General features: G+C 41.2%; 1 protein-coding gene across 16 annotated transcripts in view; it reads left to right on the plus strand.

The window, feature by feature from the left end:
• The window catches only part of LOC135199496 (anoctamin-5-like), a 139,764-nt gene extending 118,359 nt beyond the window's left edge, over window positions 1-21,405 (plus strand). For all 16 annotated transcript variants that reach the window (XM_064227590.1, XM_064227600.1, XM_064227587.1 and 13 more), the window contains 4 exons: window positions 1,863-2,035; window positions 2,207-2,312; window positions 4,071-4,136; window positions 14,226-21,405. In XM_064227590.1, coding sequence (XP_064083660.1) covers window positions 1,863-2,035; window positions 2,207-2,312; window positions 4,071-4,136; window positions 14,226-14,432 — 552 coding nt within the window. In that variant the 3' untranslated portion in view covers window positions 14,433-21,405. The remainder of the gene's footprint in view (window positions 1-1,862; window positions 2,036-2,206; window positions 2,313-4,070; window positions 4,137-14,225) is intronic.
• Window positions 21,406-21,737: the final 332 nt, after the last annotated feature.

Genomic DNA, 21,737 nt, shown 5'->3' on the forward strand with positions numbered 1-21,737 from the left:
TGCCCTGTCAGGGCTCTCAAATTCTACTTGGAAAAGATGAAGGACTGTAGAGGACCTTCTGGTAACTTGTGGTGCTCTGTCAAGAAGCCAGATCTTCCTATGTCTAAGAACGCTCTAGCGTACTTCTTGAGAGACACCATTAAAGAAGCTCATTCCTCATGCAGTGATAGTGATATGAAGCTTTTAAAAGTGAACCCCATCGAAGTGAGGGCTATTTCTACCTCGGTAGCCTTTCACAAAAATATGGCACTCAGTGACATTTTGAGTGCCACCTTTTGGCGGAGCAACTCGGTGTTCGCTTCGCACTACCTGCGGGAGGTGAAAGCAACATACGAACATTGCTATTCGCTTGGACCATACGTCGCCGCAGACACTGTTTTGGGGGCAGGAGGTAGCACTCATCCTATCCTTTAGTGGTTAGGTGAGTTTTTAATGTTGTGTGTTTTTGGTTGTGGGGTCGACCGCCTGAGGCGGATCTCCCTTCCTTAAGCCTAGTTTAGTGGGACTAACCTTTGGTAGACTAGGCCAGGTGGTGTTTTTATTGCTTCGTTGCCCTCATTGTATGGTCAAATGGTCTAGTCACGTCGTGGTCACGCCCCCGTTGACAGATCATCTAGAGCGCACCAGCTGGCAACTCTAGTAAAGCAGAAGCAGACTTGGGTGACAGTAATCACAAAGTCAGCTATGCTAACAGGTAAGGAACCAAGATATCAATCATCTGCATGCATATGTTTCCTAAAATTCTATTCTGTCTCTTCCCACCTCCAAAGGTGGGATTCAGCTGTATATATATCTGACAGGTAAGTTTCATGAACAAAATGATATTGTAATGAAACAATAAAGTTTGTTCATACTTACCTGGCAGATATATATATTCAAAGTACCCACCCACCTCCCCTCAGGAGACAGTGGGAATAAAATATGAATAGAAAATGGGAATGGTTCCTGATACCCGCCTCCCAGCGGCGGGAATGGGTACTAACCACCTGGCTCCCACTACGTGTGTCGTAAGTTTTTTAAATTCTGTCAGACTTCGGAAGAATACAGCTATATATATATATATCTGCCAGGTAAGTATGAACAGACTTTATTGTATCATTACAATATCATATTTCATTTTTTTTATTTGCTAACTGACCTATTTAAACTGTTTAGTGAAACTAATAAACTATTTAGTGAAACTATTGGGACAATTGTCAGATTATAAAGAAACGTCAAGCTAAAGCATAAAAAATGTGTCATTGTAGAAAATAATAAAAAAAAGATAATGGACAACTGAAGGTAACTTATTGCTGTGAATCAGGCAAGAAAAAATGGGTGTATAATCAAAAGTTACAGTTACTAAAACATACTAAGGAAGATGGTCACATTACAGCCAGTGAAATAACCATCCAGTATGGAAACTCCAATATGTAATTACTTCCCAGAGTATATAAGTGCCAAAGAATTTCAGTTATTACTTACAGAAATGAAAAAGAAAACCATTACTCACTCTTAACTGTTAGTTTTAAGTGACCCAATGAGCCTAGGAGACAACACACTTGAATTATCTTGGAAATCAATAAAGTATGAAGTGAGTGATTGAATGGAAACGAATGATAGTATGTCATTGAAATGTTGCCAATCCTACAACAACAACTCTGAGTATGTTTAAATACAACAAAGTCACATTGCAGTATGAGCTTGGAGGACTATAACAGGTATTTGTAAGCATGTGAAGAGATGTCTGCCTTTCTAGATCTAAAGAATGGTGTGACTGGTAGACTGGACAGAAGTAGGCAGTTGATGGTTAATGGATTAGCATGAAAAAATGTGTCTGTCATAAAAGTATTATATATAATGAAACCTATTTCTACCAACAGGCTTTTATCATCGCATTCACTTCCAACTTCATCCCAGAACTTGTGTATACTCACGTGGTAGCTCAGAATCACAACCTCGACGGATTCCTGAACCATTCACTTGCATTTTTTGACATTGAGGATTACAATCCCCACTTCCGTCCTAGATTTCCAGAGACGACACAGATTTGCAGGTACATGACTATACTTAATGTGAAGTTGTTCTTCAGATATAATTATGAATCTGACTTTTGTGGTTTTTACTCTACTTTTTTATGTCATACGATCTGCACAAAAACATTGTTTATCCAATTTACTTATGTACTGAATTGCAGGATTTGATACTTGTCTTTTCTGGAATGTAGGTACCCAGCTTATCGTAATCCTCCTGGAACACCAGATGAGTACAAGTATGCTCCTATTTTCTGGCATATTTTGGCTGCAAGACTGGCATTTGTTGTTGTATTTGAAGTAAGTACTACTGCTAATTTTTTTTTTTTTTTTGGGGGGGGGAGGCAGTGCAGAGACTACCATACTTACAAACATTTAGGTTACGAACCTTCTGAGAAACGAACAATCATCATAAATTGAAATTGGGTTCTGTAAGACACACTTGTATTAAAATTGTGTTCGGTGAGAAACACGTATTATCATCATGTAATTTATTTAGGTCTTATGTATCATGCATATTAATAAAGTACTGTACTAATCTATAAAATACAGTACTGTACATATTGTTTTTGGATGAAAAAAAACAGAGTATCGTATTGACTTAATACTGTAGTACTTAAATAGGCATGGAGACCAAAGTACGAACAATTCAAGATATGAACAGCTGTTTGGAATGTAACTTATTCGTATGTCAGGTAGTGTCTGTATATTGAGTTTCAGTTGAGTTCACAAGAAGAAATCTAGCACTGGATATTAAGTAGATATTTATTTAGTTGTACTGTACATTGTTGGAAATTCCATTAATCTTGAATTGCATAACCATGGCAATCAAGTTATTTCAGTCAGGTATATTGTTAATTAATTTACGGATGATAATATTCATAATAAACAAATAAAAAATGGGATTCAGGGCCAAAGGATAATTTTCCTTGCAACTCACAAGGCTGTTTTGAAAGACCTGATGTTAACCTCTTAAGAGTTTAAGGGTTGCAAAATTCATGTGTGGTAAAACACTCATTTCTGCTCTTCCAACAGTGAGCTTTGCGATAACTCTTTTATTAAATGTGAATTTGTATTTTGTGATAAGTTGTATATAATGCTGGTATTGGCTGCATTTTGAAGATGAATAAGTAATAAATACATCTAAAAGTGAAAAACAACAGTATTACTGAAATTACTGTAAAATAGGAATTTCTTTACCGTTTTAATTAATAATTCTCTTTGGACACTCCATGCTTTCATGGGGAATGAAGTAAACCATCCCAAAAGCTCTGGAGACGTCAGCCTATTGCTACCCAACATTATAAAATCTTTATGGTCCTTTTTATTTTTCTTTTATTTAGCATCATCAAAATCTCACAGGGTGAAATGAGATGAAAAGTTTAAGTTAAGTATATCTTAGTGTTACCAGACCACTGAGCTAATTAACAGCTCTCCTAGGGCTGGCCCGAAGGATTAGATATATTTTTACATGACTAGGAACCAATTGGTTACCTAGCAACGGGACCTACAGCTTATTGTGGGATCTGAACCACATTGTATCGAGAAATTTCTATCACCAGAAATAAATTCCTCTGGTTCCGTGTTGGCCGAGCCGAGAATCGAACTTCGGACCACCTCAATGGTAGCCGAGCGCGAAATGCACTCGGCCAACATGGACTTAGATGAAAAGGAGAGTAATGTTTTTAGCCCTATATGTATTTTCACAGTATTTTAACATTCATTAAAGTTTAATGTCCTCATATGCCACAGATATGCAAACTATACATTGCCACACGTTCCACTTTTTTCGTATATTTATAGTTAATCTTCTCTGGATACCATCCAGTTTACATATTTAATCAACCTTAAAACTGCAGTGAACGTGAATTAGTATGGGACATGTGGGTAAGAATCAGCGAGGGCTGTTTTTTCTTTAGAAGTTTATCGGGGTCTGATGTCACTTCGGAAATGCAAGATATTTCAAAGTGATGATTTGCCATCCAAACCTTTACTGTTGCTTTGCAATATCTCTTTGCTATTGTAGTGACATTACAATTGTTAATTTATGTTTTTCAGAATGTGGTTTGTCTAATCATACTCTTCATCAAATGGATAGTTCCTGACATACCTTTCCGCCTTCAGGTAAGGATTCTTTGCAGTTCCCTTATCACTATTTCATAAGTGTAGAGTTGCATGACGGCCAATTCCTAATACATATTAATTATAAAAGACCTTGATTTGCATTTATTGTAATGAACCATTATTTCATGCTAAAAGAAGTATTATGTATGTAATATGAAAGCTTATTTTGTTCATGAGACTTACCTGTCAGATATATATATAGCTGTATTCTCCAAAGTCCGACAGAATTTCAAAACTTACGAACACGCAGTGGGAGGCCAGGAGGTTAGTACCCATTCCCGCCGCTGGGAGGCGGGTATCAGGAACCATTCCCATTTTCTATTCAGATTTTCTCTGTCGCCAGTACTGTCAACACCTGTTTTCAGTACCTCCGTCATTGGATTTTGTAAACTTCGTTGCCACTTAAGTATTCTGATTGTCTTTTGGGTTTTTGACTTTGGTTTTGTGGCTAGGCACACGCTATTGTGGACTGTTTTGAACCTGGCTTTGATTTTTCTTGAATAAGATGTCTGGTTCTAGTTCTGCTAGTTTCAGGGTATGTTGTGTGGAAGAGTGTAAGGTGAGGCTACCAAAGGCTTCGGTAGATCCCCACACTGTATGCACGAGCTGTAGGGGACATGTGTGTTTGGTAAATGATCGATGTAAGGAGTGTGAGGAGAGTTTGTCTGATTCAGGCTGGAAGACGTATGATTCCTATGTGCGCAAGTTTGAGCGTGACAGGATCAGGAGGTCTTCCTCCAGGAGCGTGTCGGGTAGTAGTAGACGTCAGGGTAGTCATTTTTCACCCGCTAATCCTCCTGTAGACTTTGCTACCCCTAACCCTGTGGTGTTGCCTTCGGGCCCTGAGATTGTGTCTGCGGAGGGTAATGCCCTGTCTGTGATTTTGGAGTCCATCCGTAACCTGGAATCCAAAGTGCTCGCTTTGGAAAGTGGTGTGGTGAAGTGCAGTGATAGTGCCCCTAGTGTTGTGGAGGGGGCGTCAGATCGGTCCTATAATGCCTCTAGGCCTGGACCTCTGTCGGACTCCCAGGACTCAGGGAGTGGGCAAGTCAAAAGCAGGTCCTGTTGACACTTCCCAGGCTGCCAAGGATCGTGCTCGTGCACGAATCCTTAAGGATTGCTTCTCATCCTCCGAAGCGTCCTCCCCGCGCAAAGGGTGGAGCTCTCGGAAGGACTCTCGCCCTTTGAAGAGAAGCTTCAGAGAGGAGGACGCTTCACGTCCCTTTTCTCCAGATGCTTTTCGATCGTCTCTGGAGAGTTTTGACGCTTTCCCACCGCAGAAGAGGACCAGGACGTCATCAGAGGATGACGCTGTTGAGCGCCCCAGTCACTCCAGGGAGAGAGCTGTAGCTTTTAATGTGAGAAGGAAGAAGGCGTCCCCTCGCCCCTCGTCTTCCCACAGGATCAGCCCTTCCCCTGAGAAGGAGTCTTCTCCTATGAAGAACATGCTCCTTGCTATGCAGCAGCAGTTAGCTTCGTTGATTGCTGAGAGAGAGGCAGAGCCGCGTCAACGCAGGAAGGACTCAAGGCTGCCTATCAAGAGGTCCAAGCAGTCCCCCTCTCCTTCTCCTGCTTCGTCCCCTTCTAGATTTCGTTCGGCATCCCAGCGCTTGTCTAGAGGGTGCGATGAGCGTCTCCCCAGCAGACTCTCTTCTGTCAAGAGGGAGGAAGACCGTAAGGCTCATCGCAGCAGGGATCGTCTTGCTTCTCGACAGGACGCTCCTCTCGCTCCCCTTCGGGACGCTCTGCATGCTGCTAGGCATGACGCTCCTCAGGCTGCTTGCCTTGACGCTTCTCAAGCTGCTGCTACTCTTCAGGACGCTCGTCGTAGTGCTCGTCAGGACACCCATCAGGACGCTCACCAGGACGCTCGTAGGGATGCTCATCAGGACGCTCGCCAGGACGTTCGTCAGGACACCTCCTTCACAGATCTTCCAGCCGCTTCAGAGGCTATAGTAAAAGACGCTCAGCCTTGTGCGACGAGTTCTTCTTTGCAGCGGAGGTCCCTCTTGAGAGTTGGGCCTAAAGGTCTTAGACCTCTTAGTTCTTTTGCGGATTCGCCTGTTGCTCCCGTGGAAGAGGGAGAGTTAGGAAGTTCGTCGGAGGCCGCAGATGAAGAGCAGCCTTCTACGTCGTCTTCATCCTCGGACTACCAGGTCTTGGCCCACCTTCTTAGAGAATTGTTTGGAGACAAGTTCCAACCCTTGGCCCCTCGCTCTCTTCCTTCGCAGTTAGCTTCATCGAAAGCGAGTAGAACGCCGGGATTTGTGAAAATGAAGACTTCTCTTTCTACGAAGAGGGCCTTTAAGAAGGTCCACGACTGGATAGATTTGAGGAAGGTCCAAGGCAAGGCTTCATTTGCCCTGCCTCAGTCGAGACTGAGTGGTAAAGCAGGGATTTGGTACGAACTGGAGAGGACGTTGGGTTGAGAGTTCCTTCCTCTTCCCAGGGACTTTGCCAGCCTAGTAGACGCTCCAAGGAGGTCTCTCCTTTCCTCGGCGAAGTGTAGTGGACTCCTCCTGAATTAGACCATCATCTGAAAGGACTGTTTCAGACAATGGAAGTTTTCAGCTTTCTGGACTGGTGTTTGGGAGTCCTGGATTTGCAGTCGCGGAGTCCGGACTCGATTAGCCTGGGGGAGCTGTCCAGCGTTTTTGTGTGTATGGACAAGGTCGTCAGGGATGGTTCGGAGGAACTGGCTTCGCACTTTTGTACAGGGCTTTTGAAGAAGAGAGCTTTGTATTGTAACTTCACCGCGAAGTCTGTTTCTCCCTCACAGAGGGCAGAGTTGCTGTTCACCCCTCTTTCAAGCCATCTTTTCCCCCAGTCTATGATCAAGGATCTAGCCGTCAGCCTGCAGGAGAAGGCTACTCAAGACCTGGCCCAGTCTTCCAAACGTCCAGCAGTACCTTCGGCTACTACGCTTGGGCAGGCTTCCAGGAAGCAGAAGCCCTTTCGTGGAGGAGCTTCCTCGAGATCGTCTCCTCGAGGAAGAGGTCTTCCCAGAGGCAGAGCCCCTTCCAAGCTCAGGGGTAAGAAATGATGCGTCAGTCCTTCAGACACCAGTCGGAGCCAGGCTTCTTTCATTTGCAAAAGCCTGGAGAGTGAGAGGGACGGACAACTGGTCCCTCGAAGTCATCGAGAAGGGATACAAGATCCCATTCCTCAAACTTCCCCCTCTGTGCACTACACCAAGGGATCTGTCACCCTCCTACCATCAAGAGAAGCAGCAGATTCTTTTCGATCTGCTCAAGCAAATGCTCAAAAAGAGGGCTGTGGAACAGGTCCTAGACCTGGAATCCCCAGGTTTCTACAACAGGTTGTTCCTGGTGCCGAAACAGTCGGGAGGATGGAGACCCGTCCTAGACGTCAGAAGACTGAACCTTTTTGTAGAAAAACAAAAATTCAAGATTGAGACACCTCAGTCGGTTATAGGAGCCTTAAGACCAGGCGACTGGATGGTGTCGTTAGACCTTCAAGACGCCTATTTTCACGTCCCCATCCATCCTCAGTCAATGAAGTTCCTGAGGTTTGTCCTGAGGGGGCAAGTTTTTCAGTTCAGGGCTCTTTGCTTCGGGCTAAGCACAGCCCCGATGATCTTCACGATTCTAATGAGGAATGTAGCGAGATGGCTTCATCTTTCAAGCATAAGAATCTCTCTGTACTTAGACGATTGGCTCATTCGAGCCTCGTCGGAGTCGAGGTGTCTGGAGGACCTTCATACGACGTTAGAATTGGCAAAGTCCCTGGGACTTCTAGTGAACTTCGAAAAGTCCCATCCGATCCCAACGCAGTCCATCGTGTATCTGGGGATTCAGATGGATTCAGTGGCTTTTCAAGCTTTTCCGTCCCAGGAACGACAGCAGCAATGCTTAGACAAAGTTTCAGCCTTCTTGGGGAAGGAAACATGCTCGGTGAGGGAATGGATGAGTCTGCTGGGGACCATTTCCTCGCTGGAGAAGTTTGTTTCCCTGGGGAGACTGCATCTCAGACCTCTCTAGTTTTTCCTTGCGGAGAACTGGGAGAACAAGGAGGATCTAGATGTGATCTTGAGGATCTCAAAACCAGTAAAGGATCACTTAAGGTGGTGGCTCGACCTCGCAAAGCTGTCAGAGGGTTTTTCTCTCAAGCTTCAGAGCCCCGACCTAGTGTTGTTTTCCGACGCGTCCACCTTGGGATGGGGAGCAACACTAGGGGGGGAAGAAGTGTCAGGCACCTGGAGAGGGGAACAGGTGTCCTGGCACATAAATCTCAAAGAATTGGGGGCAATTCATTTGGCTCTCCAGTTCTTCGAGGAACAAGTTTCAGGTCGAGTAGTCCAGATCAACTCGGACAATACCACAGCTCTGGCCTACCTCAAGAAACAGGGAGGAACACACTCTCGGTTCCTGTTCGGTCTAGCAAGAGAGATCCTGTTGTGGGCCCAAGCACGGGAGGTAACGATCCTTACGAGGTTCATGGCAGGAGTCGAGAACGTCCGTGCGGATCTACTCAGTCGGCTAGAGCAACTGCTTCCGACTGAATGGACCCTTCACCAAGAGGTATGCCAGGAACTGTGGAGGTTATGGGGACGTCCTCTGGTAGATCTATTTGCAACATCGAGGACGAAGAGACTTCCTCTATGCTGCTCCCCTGTACTCGATCCAGGAGCAGTAGCAGTAGATGCCCTTCTCGGGGATTGGACAGGGATGGACGTGTATGCCTTTCCCCCGTTCAAGATCTTGGGAGAGGTCATAAGGAAGTTTGCAGCTTTGGAAGGGACGAGGATGATGTTGATCGCCCCGCTTTGGCCTGCGAAGGAATGGTTCACAGAGGTCATGACCTTCTTAGTAGACTTCCCGAGGATGCTACCTTTGAGAGTCGATCTACTCAGACAGCCCCACTTTGAGAGGTACCACAAAAACCTCCCCGCTCTGAGTCTGACTGCGTTCAGACTATTGAAAAGTTGGCCAGAGCGAGAGGTTTTTCAAGTCCAGTGGCAAGAGCTATTGCCAATGCAAGGAGAGCTTCCTCTCTTGCGGTGTACCAATCGAAGTAGGCCGCTTTCAGGAGTTGGTGTAGGAAGAAGGGCATTTCCTCAACCACGACCTCTGTGAATCAGATAGCCGACTTCCTCCTTTATCTAAGGAAAGAAGAAAAGCTGGCAGTCCCAACAATAAAAGGATACAGGAGTATGTTGTCAGCGGTCTTTAGACACAGAGGTCTGGACCTAGCTAACAACAAGGACCTTCATGATCTCTTAAGGTCTTTTGAAACCACTAAGGTGGCTCAGCCTAAGCTGCCTTCCTGGAACTTGGACGTGGTCTTGAAGTTCCTGACGTCCAGTCCGTTTGAACCTCTCCATTCTGCAACTTTGAGGGATGTGACCAGAAAGGCTGTTTTCCTAACTGCTCTGGCGACGGCAAAGAGAGTTAGCAGAATTCAAGCCATCAGCAAGCATATAGGCTTTAAAGGGCATAACGCCGTTTGTTCCTTGAGCCCAACGTTTTTAGCCAAGAATGAAAACCCGTCTAACCCTTGGCCCAGGAGCTTTGAGATCAAGGGTATGGCTGAAATTGTTGGACAAGAGCCAGAGAGAGTCCTGTGCCCTGTCAGGGCTCTCAAATTTTATTTGCATAAGACGAAGGAATGCCGAGGTCCTTCGGACAATTTATGGTGTTCTGTAAGAAGGCCAGACTTGCCTGTGTCAAAGAATGCTCTGGCGTTCTTCTTGAGAGACACTATCAAGGAGGTTCATTCATCCTGTCAGGACAGTGATCTTAAACTGTTTAAAGTGAATGCTCACGAGGTGAGGGCGATCGCAACCTCAGTGGCATTTCAGAGGAATATGGCACTCAGTGACATCCTGGGCGCCACCTTTTGGCAAAGCAACTCGGTGTTCGTTTCACACTACCTGAGGGATGTGAAAAAACATATGAGAACTGCTGTTCGCTAGGGCCATACGTTTCCGAAGATACAATTTTGGGGGCAGGAAGTAGCACTCATCCTATCCTTTAGAAAATGGTTAGGAAGAGTTTTTAATTTAATGTGTTTGTTTATGGTTGTTGGGTCGGCCGCCAGAGGTGGACTTCCCATTCTTTAGCCTAAAGTATGTTGTATTAACTTATGTTAGGCTTGGTCAGGTGGTGGTTTTTGCTTCGTTGCCCTCATAGTATGGTCAATATGGTCTAGTCGCATTGTGGTCACGCCCCCATTGACAGATCATCTAGAACTCACCAGCTATACAGGTCACTACCTTGCTGGAGAGACTAGTAAAGCAGAAGCAGACTTGGGTGACAGTAATCACGAAGTCAGCTATGCTAACAGGTAAGGAACCAAGGTGTCAATCATCTATATGTACGTAATTTGTTTCCTAAATCCTATTCTGTCTCTTCCCACCTCCAATGGTGGGATTCAGCTATATATATATCTGACAGGTAAGTCTTCAACGTTACACGTTACGTCATCCTTGCGCTATACTATTGGTCGTTATATAATCTCGAGCAGCTCGCTTTGTCGAAGTTAAAACGATGGCTGAAAAGCGGCCGTCGTCTCCTGGCTCCCAGCAGGGCGATTCGCCCCCCCTCGACGATCAGGGCTTCCAGAAAGTCCAGAAAAAACGGAAAAAAGCCCTCAATACCGTCATCGACCTTCCTATACTTTCGACGCCTCCAGCACCTACCATGACGACTCAGGCACTTCCTAGATTCAAGGCAACATCCCAAGAACACCAGACATCGTATGCGGCCGTCCTAGCACTGGAAAAAAAATACCCCAATGCACAACTTCAAGCCCGACCGAATCTGAAAGGGGAATTTATTATTACCCCGAAGAACAAACAGTCAGCAGACCTCCTGAAAAACGATCCCTTATGCCTCCTATTGGACCCAGCTGATAAGACAACGAAAGCAATGATTTGCAAAGTCCCGAAATATGTGACTATCGAACGGATTCTCGAAGTTCCAGGCGTATTGACTGCTTCACGTTGCAAAGTGAAGAACAGAGATGGAACTGAAGAAGAAACCCAAACCCAAAAGTCGAAGCTACGTTTAGAGGCAAAATTCCAGACTTCATCAGCCTTGGGATCCTCGGAAACTATAAGACCGAAGCCTTTATCCCCGAACCTCTCAGGTGTTTCAAGTGCCAGAGGTTTGGGCATCACAGGAGAGAGTGCACGGCTCAGCATGTCTGTGGAATCTGCAGCCAGAAGCATGAGACCGACGTTTGCCTCAACAAATTCAAGGCAAAAGGTCACACTGTTGCCCGATGCCCAAACTGCCATCAGTCTCATCATGCATGGTTCAAGGGGTGCCCTGTCAGACTGGAAAAAATCTGGAGGATGAAGGGCATTTCCCCACCGCCAGCAAGACCTCGAGAACGACAACCATCGCCCTCAAGACGACCACCATGTCAACCACGTATCGATCCAAGAACTAACCGACCACCTCCACCACAAGCTCCTCAACCTTCCCCTGCAGAACACCCCAAACCTCGTCATTATATCCCAAACCCCTCATCCTTTCCTTCCCTCCAACCTCCAATTCCCAAACCCCTTAATTTCTTGCCCTCCCATAATTAAACCCCTTCCAACCCCGACCCCTAAGGATATTCCCTCAACCCCTCAGTCAATCCCCCCAACCCTCAGGTTATTCCCCAGCCTTCGCATCGCCGACGACGTCGACTCCTGCTCGTGTTGAAGCAGGAACTCAGACAGAACAACCAAAACAACCAGTTGAAGATATGCAGGTCGAGACAATCACAGAAGCTCCCACTTTGTATGCCGAAGCTGGAACACAAACAGAGGAGTTCCCAGTTAAGCAAGACATGGGAATCCAGACTGCAAACCGAAACTCAGATCAGTCGCCTCTGGAAGTGAATTCCGGTTCGTAGGAGAACAGGGGATAAACAAGCTCCTGATGACCTATGACGAATTCAACGCCTTCATTCATAGAGCTCTATCTGACAAGCATTACACTTTCAACGACCGACTGTTTACAGAGATCTTCCAGGAAGCCCTCAACTTTGAGATCTCCCTCCCAGATGATTTCCTCCAATCTGAATTTCGATTTAGAACTCCTCAAAGACAACTACCCATTCAGCAATAGAACGATCATCAACTGTTCTCTGAGCTCGTCCACGTTCTGTTGGACCTAGAGATCAGTTCCAGATGACCGCCTTCGAGAAAAGTGCTGTTTATAGCATTAATTGCTTTTTCTTTTACTAAACAATCCTCCTTTCCCCTCCGTTTTTCGGCCGCCTCACGTCTAACGACCGAATATTTCAACTGTCCACTCTAACTACCAGCTTAAGCTGTTTGTTTACTTTTGTTTTGCTTTCTCTAAAACTCATAATATTTCGTTTTTCTCTCGCCGAATCTCTATTACTAACGATCGGCGCCGTTTATTCTATTGTCGTTAAGTGAAATATGGTACTTGAACTCCATAGATTAATGTGCTTTTTTTTTTTTCGTTTTTCTACGACTATAAATTTTTCGTTTTCCTTACTGGCTATCTCTGACTCGCCAGGACTCGCTACTATCGATCTTTATCTCCTACTAATGGGTACCTTAGGGTTTAAAGGGGTTTGTAACCTTGCCTGTTCACCTTTCCTTTCCTTTTCATCATACCATTTCACGTGCATAACCCATAGAATCATAAATAAAGGCTCACCTCATATCCTAAAAAATCACCTTTCCACATCCAAAAAATTCAAATGACCTACGGGCTGCTCTATGAGCAAGAGCTCGTGCTGGCATAAAGCCAGCTTAATCTTCAACAACAACAAAGGTAAGTCTCATGAACACAATGATATTGTTATGATACAATAAAGTTTGTTCATACTTACCTGGCAGATATATATATTCATAGTTCCCACCCACCTCCCTTCAGGAGACAGTGGCACCAGAAAATCTGAATAGAAAATGGGAATGGTTTCTGATACCCGCCTCCCAGCGGCAGGAATGGGTACTAACCACCTGGCCTCCCACTGCGTGTGTCGTAAGTTTTGAAATTCTGTCGGACTTTGGAGAATACAGCTATATATATATATATCTGCCAGGTAAGTATGAACAAACTTTATTGTATCATAATAATATCATATTCAAAGCAGAATTTTAATTTCCTCATGTATTGTGTCAAGTATTGCAGTATTTTGGTTTATAACTATGTGGAAGGTTGAAAAAAACTGACAAGGAAAGTTGTATGCAGGTAGTCCCCGATTATCAGTGGGGGGGATCCGTTCTGAGGGCATGATAAGATGAAATCATGTGATTTTTTGTGCTTGTTGGCGCCGGTAACCGGACATCAGCGCCTCCGTTATATACGCATTGGCGCCAGTACCAATTATCAGTGCCGATCAACACCAAAAATCCCCAATTTTCGTCACTAGACAAGCCCCATAAAACCAGGTTGCCAATAACAGGAAACTGCCTGTATTGCCTATAAATATAAATACTTTAAAACTCCACCAATTATTCTCCATTTTTTTTAGTGATGCAAGAATAAGATTATTATATGAGGAGAGCACCATAGATTTAACAACAAATATAGAACTATCAAATACAATGCCTTTCCTCACTATCCCTCCTTCATAACTTACCAAGTCTTGCTAACCAGACTCACTCAAGCTTAAGTCCTTTATAGGAATTTGATTAAAGGTGCTTTGCATTCCCTTCCTGAAATTATTTGTTTTAAGAGCTGTAAGGCATTTTTTTTATATCAGAGTATGTCTACCTCTGTTTTTAATGAACAAGATTGTCATTACAGTCTTTGGGAGTCCCGTAGGGGGTAGTGCTGTCAGTGTGCCTTGTGCAGTGCACTGTAGGCATTACTTAAGGTTCTTTGCAGTGTCCCTTTGGTCCCTAGCTGCAACACCTTTTACTCCCTTCTAGTATACTTTTGTTTATAATCTCTTTCTTCCATTAATAACCTCTTAGGTTCCAGCTCTTGGCCTTGGGTCTAAATCCTATATTCAATTCTATTATTTTGGAGAACAGCAGTATTAACAAACTAAAAAAATTCATTATTTTCTTTTGTATTGTGGTATTGTTAGTGATTTTAAAACTTTAATGATATAATTTGAAGCTACACTTTTCTTTTTTTTTAATTCAAGGAACAAATACGACGAGAAGCATACGTTACCAACGAGCTAATAGTAGAACAAGAATTACGCAGAGCAAGAGGAGAGGACGACAACATCACAACTAGCTCCTCCCCCACTAGATCGCCCCTTCGAAGACAATTGTCGGAACCAGCAAGAAGGGGCTACGACGTCAGATTTCGTATTTTAAACCAAGAAGCTCCAGCGGCAGTTGTTTGAGATTATAAAGAAACCTCAAGTGCCTTTCCTTTTGACAAAATTTAGCATGTTAGTAACATGTTCACACAGTTTTAATTTTTAGGGAATATCAGAAAGTGAGTGGTTACCTAGTGAGGTTAATTCAAAGTCTCTAAAGGCATGGTCTAGAGAAGTTTTAATCTCTGAAAACTTGACTATATCTGGTTCCTAATTTGTGTGTATTAGTGTGAACTGTTTACATGAAGCTAGTCTTGTGTGCGAGGAACTCCACGAAAATATAAAAAGATATCAAAAGTTCTAAAAACGTGAAATTCGGTCTACATTTTCCTTTTTAAAATGCACAAATGTGTTGTGGTTGGTGATCTTTTATAATCAATATAGTTTATAGGTTTGTACATTTCAACAGATTTATGTCAAGGAATGTGGAATGTGATAACAAGGTTTCTTGCTAAGTAAGATTTTTTGTTGGCTCGAGCATTGTGAATCTAGAATTTTGAGGTTTTATGTAGGATTTGCTGGTACTTAATTGTATGAAAAAAAATTGTATATTTCATAGACTTGACAAAGTCTGCATTATGCCAAATATTTTTGTATTTTGTTACACTAACTAGACAGGAAAAATTATTTATTTATACATAGTAAAAATGAGGTATGAATACTTAACATTCATCAAGACCTAGCATGCTTATTTCATCATGAAGGATTGCCTAACACCAAACAGGTGAGTGTAGACTAAGGGTGCATCTATGTGGTTCAACATTACCTGATGGATGGAGATGCACGCTTCTGACATCATGAGAGAGTCATTTTTGTATTGCTACCAGATCTGTAAAGTTGTCCGTACACTACCATTGTCTGGTAGACAAAGCATGGGTGGTGTTATCATTTCATGTCCATAACCATCAGACAAATTTCACTAATGACATTCACCTACACTATAGTACTTGTTTTCCGTCAATGACGAACATTTCACCTGTTCATTTAGGAATTATGGCAACTCTATCTGCTGGATGGTGTAGAAGCGATTTAATTTTTAGCACCTTTGGCTTTTCCTAGGATAAAATAGTATGACAACCATCATGTTCTTTTGTTAAAGGAAAATGAGTATATGGTTCTTGGTAAATTATTTCTTTCCTAAAGTTGAAGTGGCATGAGAGCATTTACCTTTACTTTCAGCACTTCATGGACTTCAATTTTAGAATAATTCTTCTTGATCAAAGCAGAACCACCCATTATTTTTCTCTCAAGGTATTGAATTATGGTAATAGAGGAAGTGGTGGAAACAGTCCTTTGTGGGATAACAGTCTAGGCAATTGGTGCATATGTGTCTATAGTAAATTCTTCTGTGATTTTCACAGTAAATTAGTTTGTATTGATGATCTTGCCAGATGCTATTGTGTGTGTGACCTTGAGGTGAGATTGAAAATGGCATTGTTGCGTGCAATAAATGATACAGTAATCAGATTACTGATGTGTCTTGATACCACACTTCAGTACTTTTGGCATGGAACTTCCTCCATTGAATAATGACATAATAGAATCATAAGATACTCAGATTTGACTTGCACTTTTTCTTCAGTATCATTGATACTGAAGAAAAGTGAAGTTTTTTCACATTACCCATACCTTCTTTTCTTGGGCTGCTGCTACCTACGATGGCGTACGGACAGTTTTCTTTTTAAGACCGTCCATGCCCTCTAGCTTTTGTTTTTGGTCAGTATAGACTGTTATCTTTATATTCATCGATATTTTGACTTGTCCTTTAAAGTCTTCGTTGCACCTCGCATCCTTTTGAGATCATTGCAGTCCATGTTCATTCTGATTTGTGGTGTCATGCATTCTTCGCCAGGACATGTCATTTGATTAAGGAAACATTTCTAAGTGACCTTTTAGTTATGTACGTCAGGAATGTCAAACGAGTGTATTGGCCCTTGGTTTAAGCTCTCTGTATAGAATAACAGCAAGAATAAACTTCTCATAAAGGTTTAGCTGATTTTTTTAAGGTCATAAATATTTACCCAAGGGGTGCATCACTCCTATTTTTTTCCTTGAATATGTTAAGGGAAAATACTTCATGGGTTTGCCTACAGGATAACAATGTAATCAAGTTTCCACGAAGTGATAGGATCCATTTTTTTGGTGAATCACCATAAAGTATTAAGTCAAGTATTATGTAATATAGTGATATCATTTTGTATTTTTTAAATTTTACATTTTTTCAAATATAATGCAAGTTTTTGTTGGCAATACCGTGTTTTATAATTTTCCATTCATGTTGAGAGGCAAGGTAATGAAATCTTGGAATACAGAATTGATTGGCAGTGCAGTTATAACCATTTACTTTCAAAGAAGAGAATCTGAAAAGACTATTAAACGAAAGAGAGAGAGAGAGAGAGAGAGAGCGCAGTGATGGTATGATTACATAGTATTTAACCATCTTGAAACTGAGAGGTTACGAGACGAGACTCGAAAAGATTGTATATAAAGATGCTAAAGTGACTACTTTCCTAAGTCCTATAGAGTAAGGATGCATAAGTGACAGCTTTTTACAAATGATTTTAGATATTGTGTTCTTTTGGTGCTATAATGTCTGTGTTTGTGCTCGTTCTATTTGTAGTGATGAGTGAATTATTGCAATTAGGTTAAAACACAATCAAATTGATGACCTACAGAAATTTTACCTGTCAGGTTGTAATTTCGTTAAGTTTGGAATTTGTTGTTTATACATTTTAGAAAGTAATCTTTTCAGATGTAGCTGTTAACAGTACGACTATTTTCATGTAAATTTAAGAGAATTTTGTCAACATTATGCTCAAAAACATTATTTTGCTTTAGAAAGTTAAGTTTATTAAATTTCTTTGCACTATTGTTTTTTCATCGCCAAATGTGTATGGTACTGGACTTACTATGCTTCATGTGCTTAAAAGCTTTATTACTATTAGTCTTAGTGTTTCAAGTAATTGAGTAATGTTCGTTGTTACATTAGTTGTAAGAGCTTTGATCTGCCTTTGGTCCCCATCCTATTGGGAATAATCCCTTTATTACAAAAGTATCTGGTTTTTACAGACCTGCGGTATAATGAGTTCATCTTTTAGTTTGATTTCTTTTCATAATTAGTCAAACTGATGACGCATACCCTGCCAAGGAATATTTATGTTGTGTTTGTTGACTTCACTGATGTGAATGGAGACACCTTTCACCACCATTTCCTCTTCCAAGTACAACTACAGTTAGCAGTGACAGACCAAAGTTTCTTCTCACACTGTCTGCAAAGCAGAACAGATACCCAGCTGAAAAGTGGTGGGGTAAGACGTTGAAGAGGCAAGTTGTACTTAGATATCATTTATGTCTTTCTGTATTATTTTCTTACTCTTAAAAGTTGACATAGCCGAGTAACCAATCACATAGCAAATTCATTTTAAAAATTAAGCTTCAGAACAAAAACAGAAATAATTTGGGGAAGGAAAATGACAATGGACAATATGAACATGATCTAAGAAATTATTTTTTCCCTAATAGTGTCTTGAGGATAATTTGCTGGAAAGGGCTTGTCATTATATGCCTCCCTTCTGTGAAAATGGCAAGAATTCGACCATTAGACTTTGCAGAGAGAGAGAGATTGAGCTATTAATGGTGTGCTGTACGGTGATGACTCATTTTAATTGTCAAAATTATTTTCATTATGCTGTTAGGTTTTGATCAGTTTAAGATACTACTGGTTTTTTGCCATGTTTCAAAGGTTATCCTTAGCCACAGTCTTATCTTTTAACCAGTTCATTATGCCGTGTTGCATCACTTTTCTCATGGTAAAAGATGTAGTAGTATCTATAATCATCTTGTAAATTGATATATTTTATTAAAGAAATTGTTCTTTTAAGTGAAGTAGTTTTTATGTTGCTGGAAAGAGGAATTCTTCTGAGGACAGACATTGACCCTTCATTTCAGGGCATCAAAGCTGGCACTCCTGCTTGTAAAATATACCACCAAAAGAGTAGCACACTGGTCCCTGAAAGTACTTCAAATTGGCAGGGGATGGATATCAGCCCCAAATGTTAAGAAGTCCCTTGTACTATGTCCTTCTGTTGACATAGAGGAATCACTGTTGGGGTAATCAACTGCTGCACATTTTGCTGATGAGAAGTAGCTAGCATACCTGGCCTCAACTGCAGAAAAGTACTTATGGGTTCATGTTTATGGAATACATATGTAAAGGCATGACAGACCTTAACTGAGGATCTTGAGAACTACAATAAAACAACAAGAGAGATTTCATTCACAAAAAGAAAAAAAAATTATCAAAACCCAACAGTCTGAGTACTGAACAGCTTCTAGTACAAAAAGCATAAACAAATGGTTAATATGAATTATTATTACATGTAAAAGGTGATAATAAGAGAAATAATTATCTACATTAAATGGAGACTTGACAAAAGATCACGAACTATTAAGACCAGTAAGAGATTGAAGCACTAGTACAGTACAAAGGTTATTAAATAGAAAAATAGACTTCTTAGATTACTGATGCTAGGAAAATAAAAGTACCAAAGTACACATTATCAAAAGTAGATCTTAATCATAAAACTAGTACTGCAGATGGTGAAGCATTGAAGACCTCATATGTAATGTGATTTCTGTGTCGAAACATGAGCTATATATGCTGAAATTTAAATGATAAATTCATAACTTAAAGAACATTTTATGATATCATGAAGGATATTTCTTTCTCTCGTGAAAAGGAAGAGGATGTTTGAGCTTAATGCCAGTAAAAACAATGATGAGTTACTCCTGTACTGATCTAGACAAAAAAAGAAATAACCGGTACCATATTGGCTAACATTTTACAGTGCAAGATATTCTATCATCTGGACCTGAATAAAAAGTAATTTTTATTTGTTAGTGTGTGGGCAGAGCAGAAAGGAAAGAAACAAGAAATTGACAGTCCAAAATATGGAAAAAGATTTTATTTTAAGGCCCCGTCCACACGGTCGAGCTTTAGTCGACGAACTTTGTCCGATGTGACGTCAGAAGCCAGAAAAGTCAGAACTTTACCACAGTTTCTCCGCTTCTGACGTCACATCGAACAAAGTTCGTCGAGCAAAGCTCGGCCGTGTGGACGGGGCCTAATGTGCTCACACAGTCCCTCTTACTGTACCCTGCAAATTGGATTCATCAGGTTGCAAAAATTTGAGGCATTATAGTGGCCACCCCTCATGAAAAAAAAAAAGGAAACTCAACAGCATTAAAATTAAGTCAGACTAATATGAGATATTTTGATATTAACTTTGCATAACCAACATATTGCATAATGAAACACTGAAACTCAAGTATGAAGCTTTTGAAGGTTGAAATACTTTGTGGGCTAAATACGTATGTAATGAGTTCAGTTTCTGAAATACAAAATTTAACTAAAATTGATGAATGGAGTTCATTTTTGTCTTCTACCAATGGTGAGATATAGAATGACTTTTAGTAATGATGATTTGAAGAAGATTCAGATGATTAAGGATAAAACGTTCTACAGTAGTAGAATATATTTCAGGTAATATAATTGCCAAAGAAAGGATTGTGACATCGTAGTAAAGTATTTTGTGTGCAAGAGAACTAAAATCCCATAATTTTTCCACTAGTTCTGGATCTTGTACAGATAAGCTGAAGTAATTAGAGGAAAAGGACTATCCATAATGATCCTGCTGTGAAATTGCTTTCCCAAAAGTAGCTCACCTGTTTCTGTTGCTGTTGAACTTTGTCGCTTTTTCAGACTACTTGGCAAGGAGTACACCACTGCTATGCTTGTACGTATTTGTTTATATCCTACAGCTTCTCTTCACTTATCAAGTTTTGATTTTTTCATTGTTTCTCATTACGTGCTTAACTCACTTTACTGTCCTGTCTTGGATAATCATATGTGCTCCTCTTTCATAATCTGCTGAAGTAAATTGAAGGTTAGAATCACAGATAGGATAGCTTTGGTGGTAAACAGCAAACTCCTGGATAGTGCTTGTCACAATTTGAAAGTGCCTGGGAATGGGAGACACTTCATTTCTTAGAACTACCATTCTTGGCCTACATACTCCCAACTGAGAAACCTATAAGCAAGAATGCAGATAGTCGTCCTCGTGATTGATGGTAATCTTCTAGTTTTTCCTCCTAATTGACCACGTTGGTGCTCCAGTATTGTCAGATCAAACTGTTGTCATAGGTACAGAATGTAAACAAATTTACACATAGAATCATAAATAATTTTGGGGTATGTTATATAAATTTGTAATTGTATATATCTGGGATATTCTTTTTTAATTTTGTGATGTTCAGTTACTCCCACACTTTCTTCCCTTGACTGCATATTGCCAAGTGTCATCCTTGTGAATTCACATAGTATAGTACTTCATTTCCTCTGTGTATTTTTCAGCATCATGGGGAATAGTGTGTCTTATCACAGCTTCCAGTTAACAATATTTTAAGTTATATATAAAGTTTCTAGGTTCCATCATGTGGCCCTTGAGTCTTATTTTAGCTTTCCCACTTTTTATCTGAGTAAATATGCAGTCTGATTCGTGCCTCGGTAAGCATTCAAGATATGAATCAATACTTAAATATTTTATGTCAAGGGTTCACATGGCCAAGTCTTTATTATCGTGAACAACACTACAAGAGAATGTCATTTTGAATTTTCCCTGGCAGCAAAGGATAAAATCACACGAGTGCAGTATTTTAATTTGTTTTTGAGTGATGACCCTTTGAGATTGCCCCAACTCTGGTACAAAGGGAAGATGATTAATACCCCTGTATTGTAAAAAAAATAAATAAAAAACAATTACCTATCTATTAAGAAAACATTAAATACATTGTGCTATTGTATACTACTTGAGAAGCTTTGTCATTAATAATTTTTCAGTAAAAAAAAAAATTTATGTAGGAAGTGAAGTAGAACACAGTCCTTTCAAATTAATGTTTTATATACCACCGAGTAACAACATAAAATTCTAAAAATTAACTTTACACATTTTCATTACCTTCTGGAAGTGCCTTGGTGGTGTGGTTGGTATGGTGTTTGCGTCCCACCTCGGTGGCCACAGGTTCGATTCTCGGCCATAACATTGAGGAGTGAGAGATGTGTATTTCTGGTGACAGTAGTTCACACTCGACGTGGTTCGGAAGTCACGTAAAGCCGTTGGTCCCATTGCTGAATAACCACTGGTTCCATGCAACGTAAAAACACCATATAAACAAACAAACGAACAAACATTACCTTCTGGTGAACTACTTTGTAGGTGACAAAATTCCATTCGTATATATGTAAAATGAAGGTCGCAATATTTGTCTTCA

The sequence above is a fragment of the Macrobrachium nipponense genome, chromosome 25, assembly GCF_015104395.2.
Source record: "Macrobrachium nipponense isolate FS-2020 chromosome 25, ASM1510439v2, whole genome shotgun sequence".
In the NCBI taxonomy this organism is placed as follows: domain Eukaryota; kingdom Metazoa; phylum Arthropoda; class Malacostraca; order Decapoda; family Palaemonidae; genus Macrobrachium; species Macrobrachium nipponense.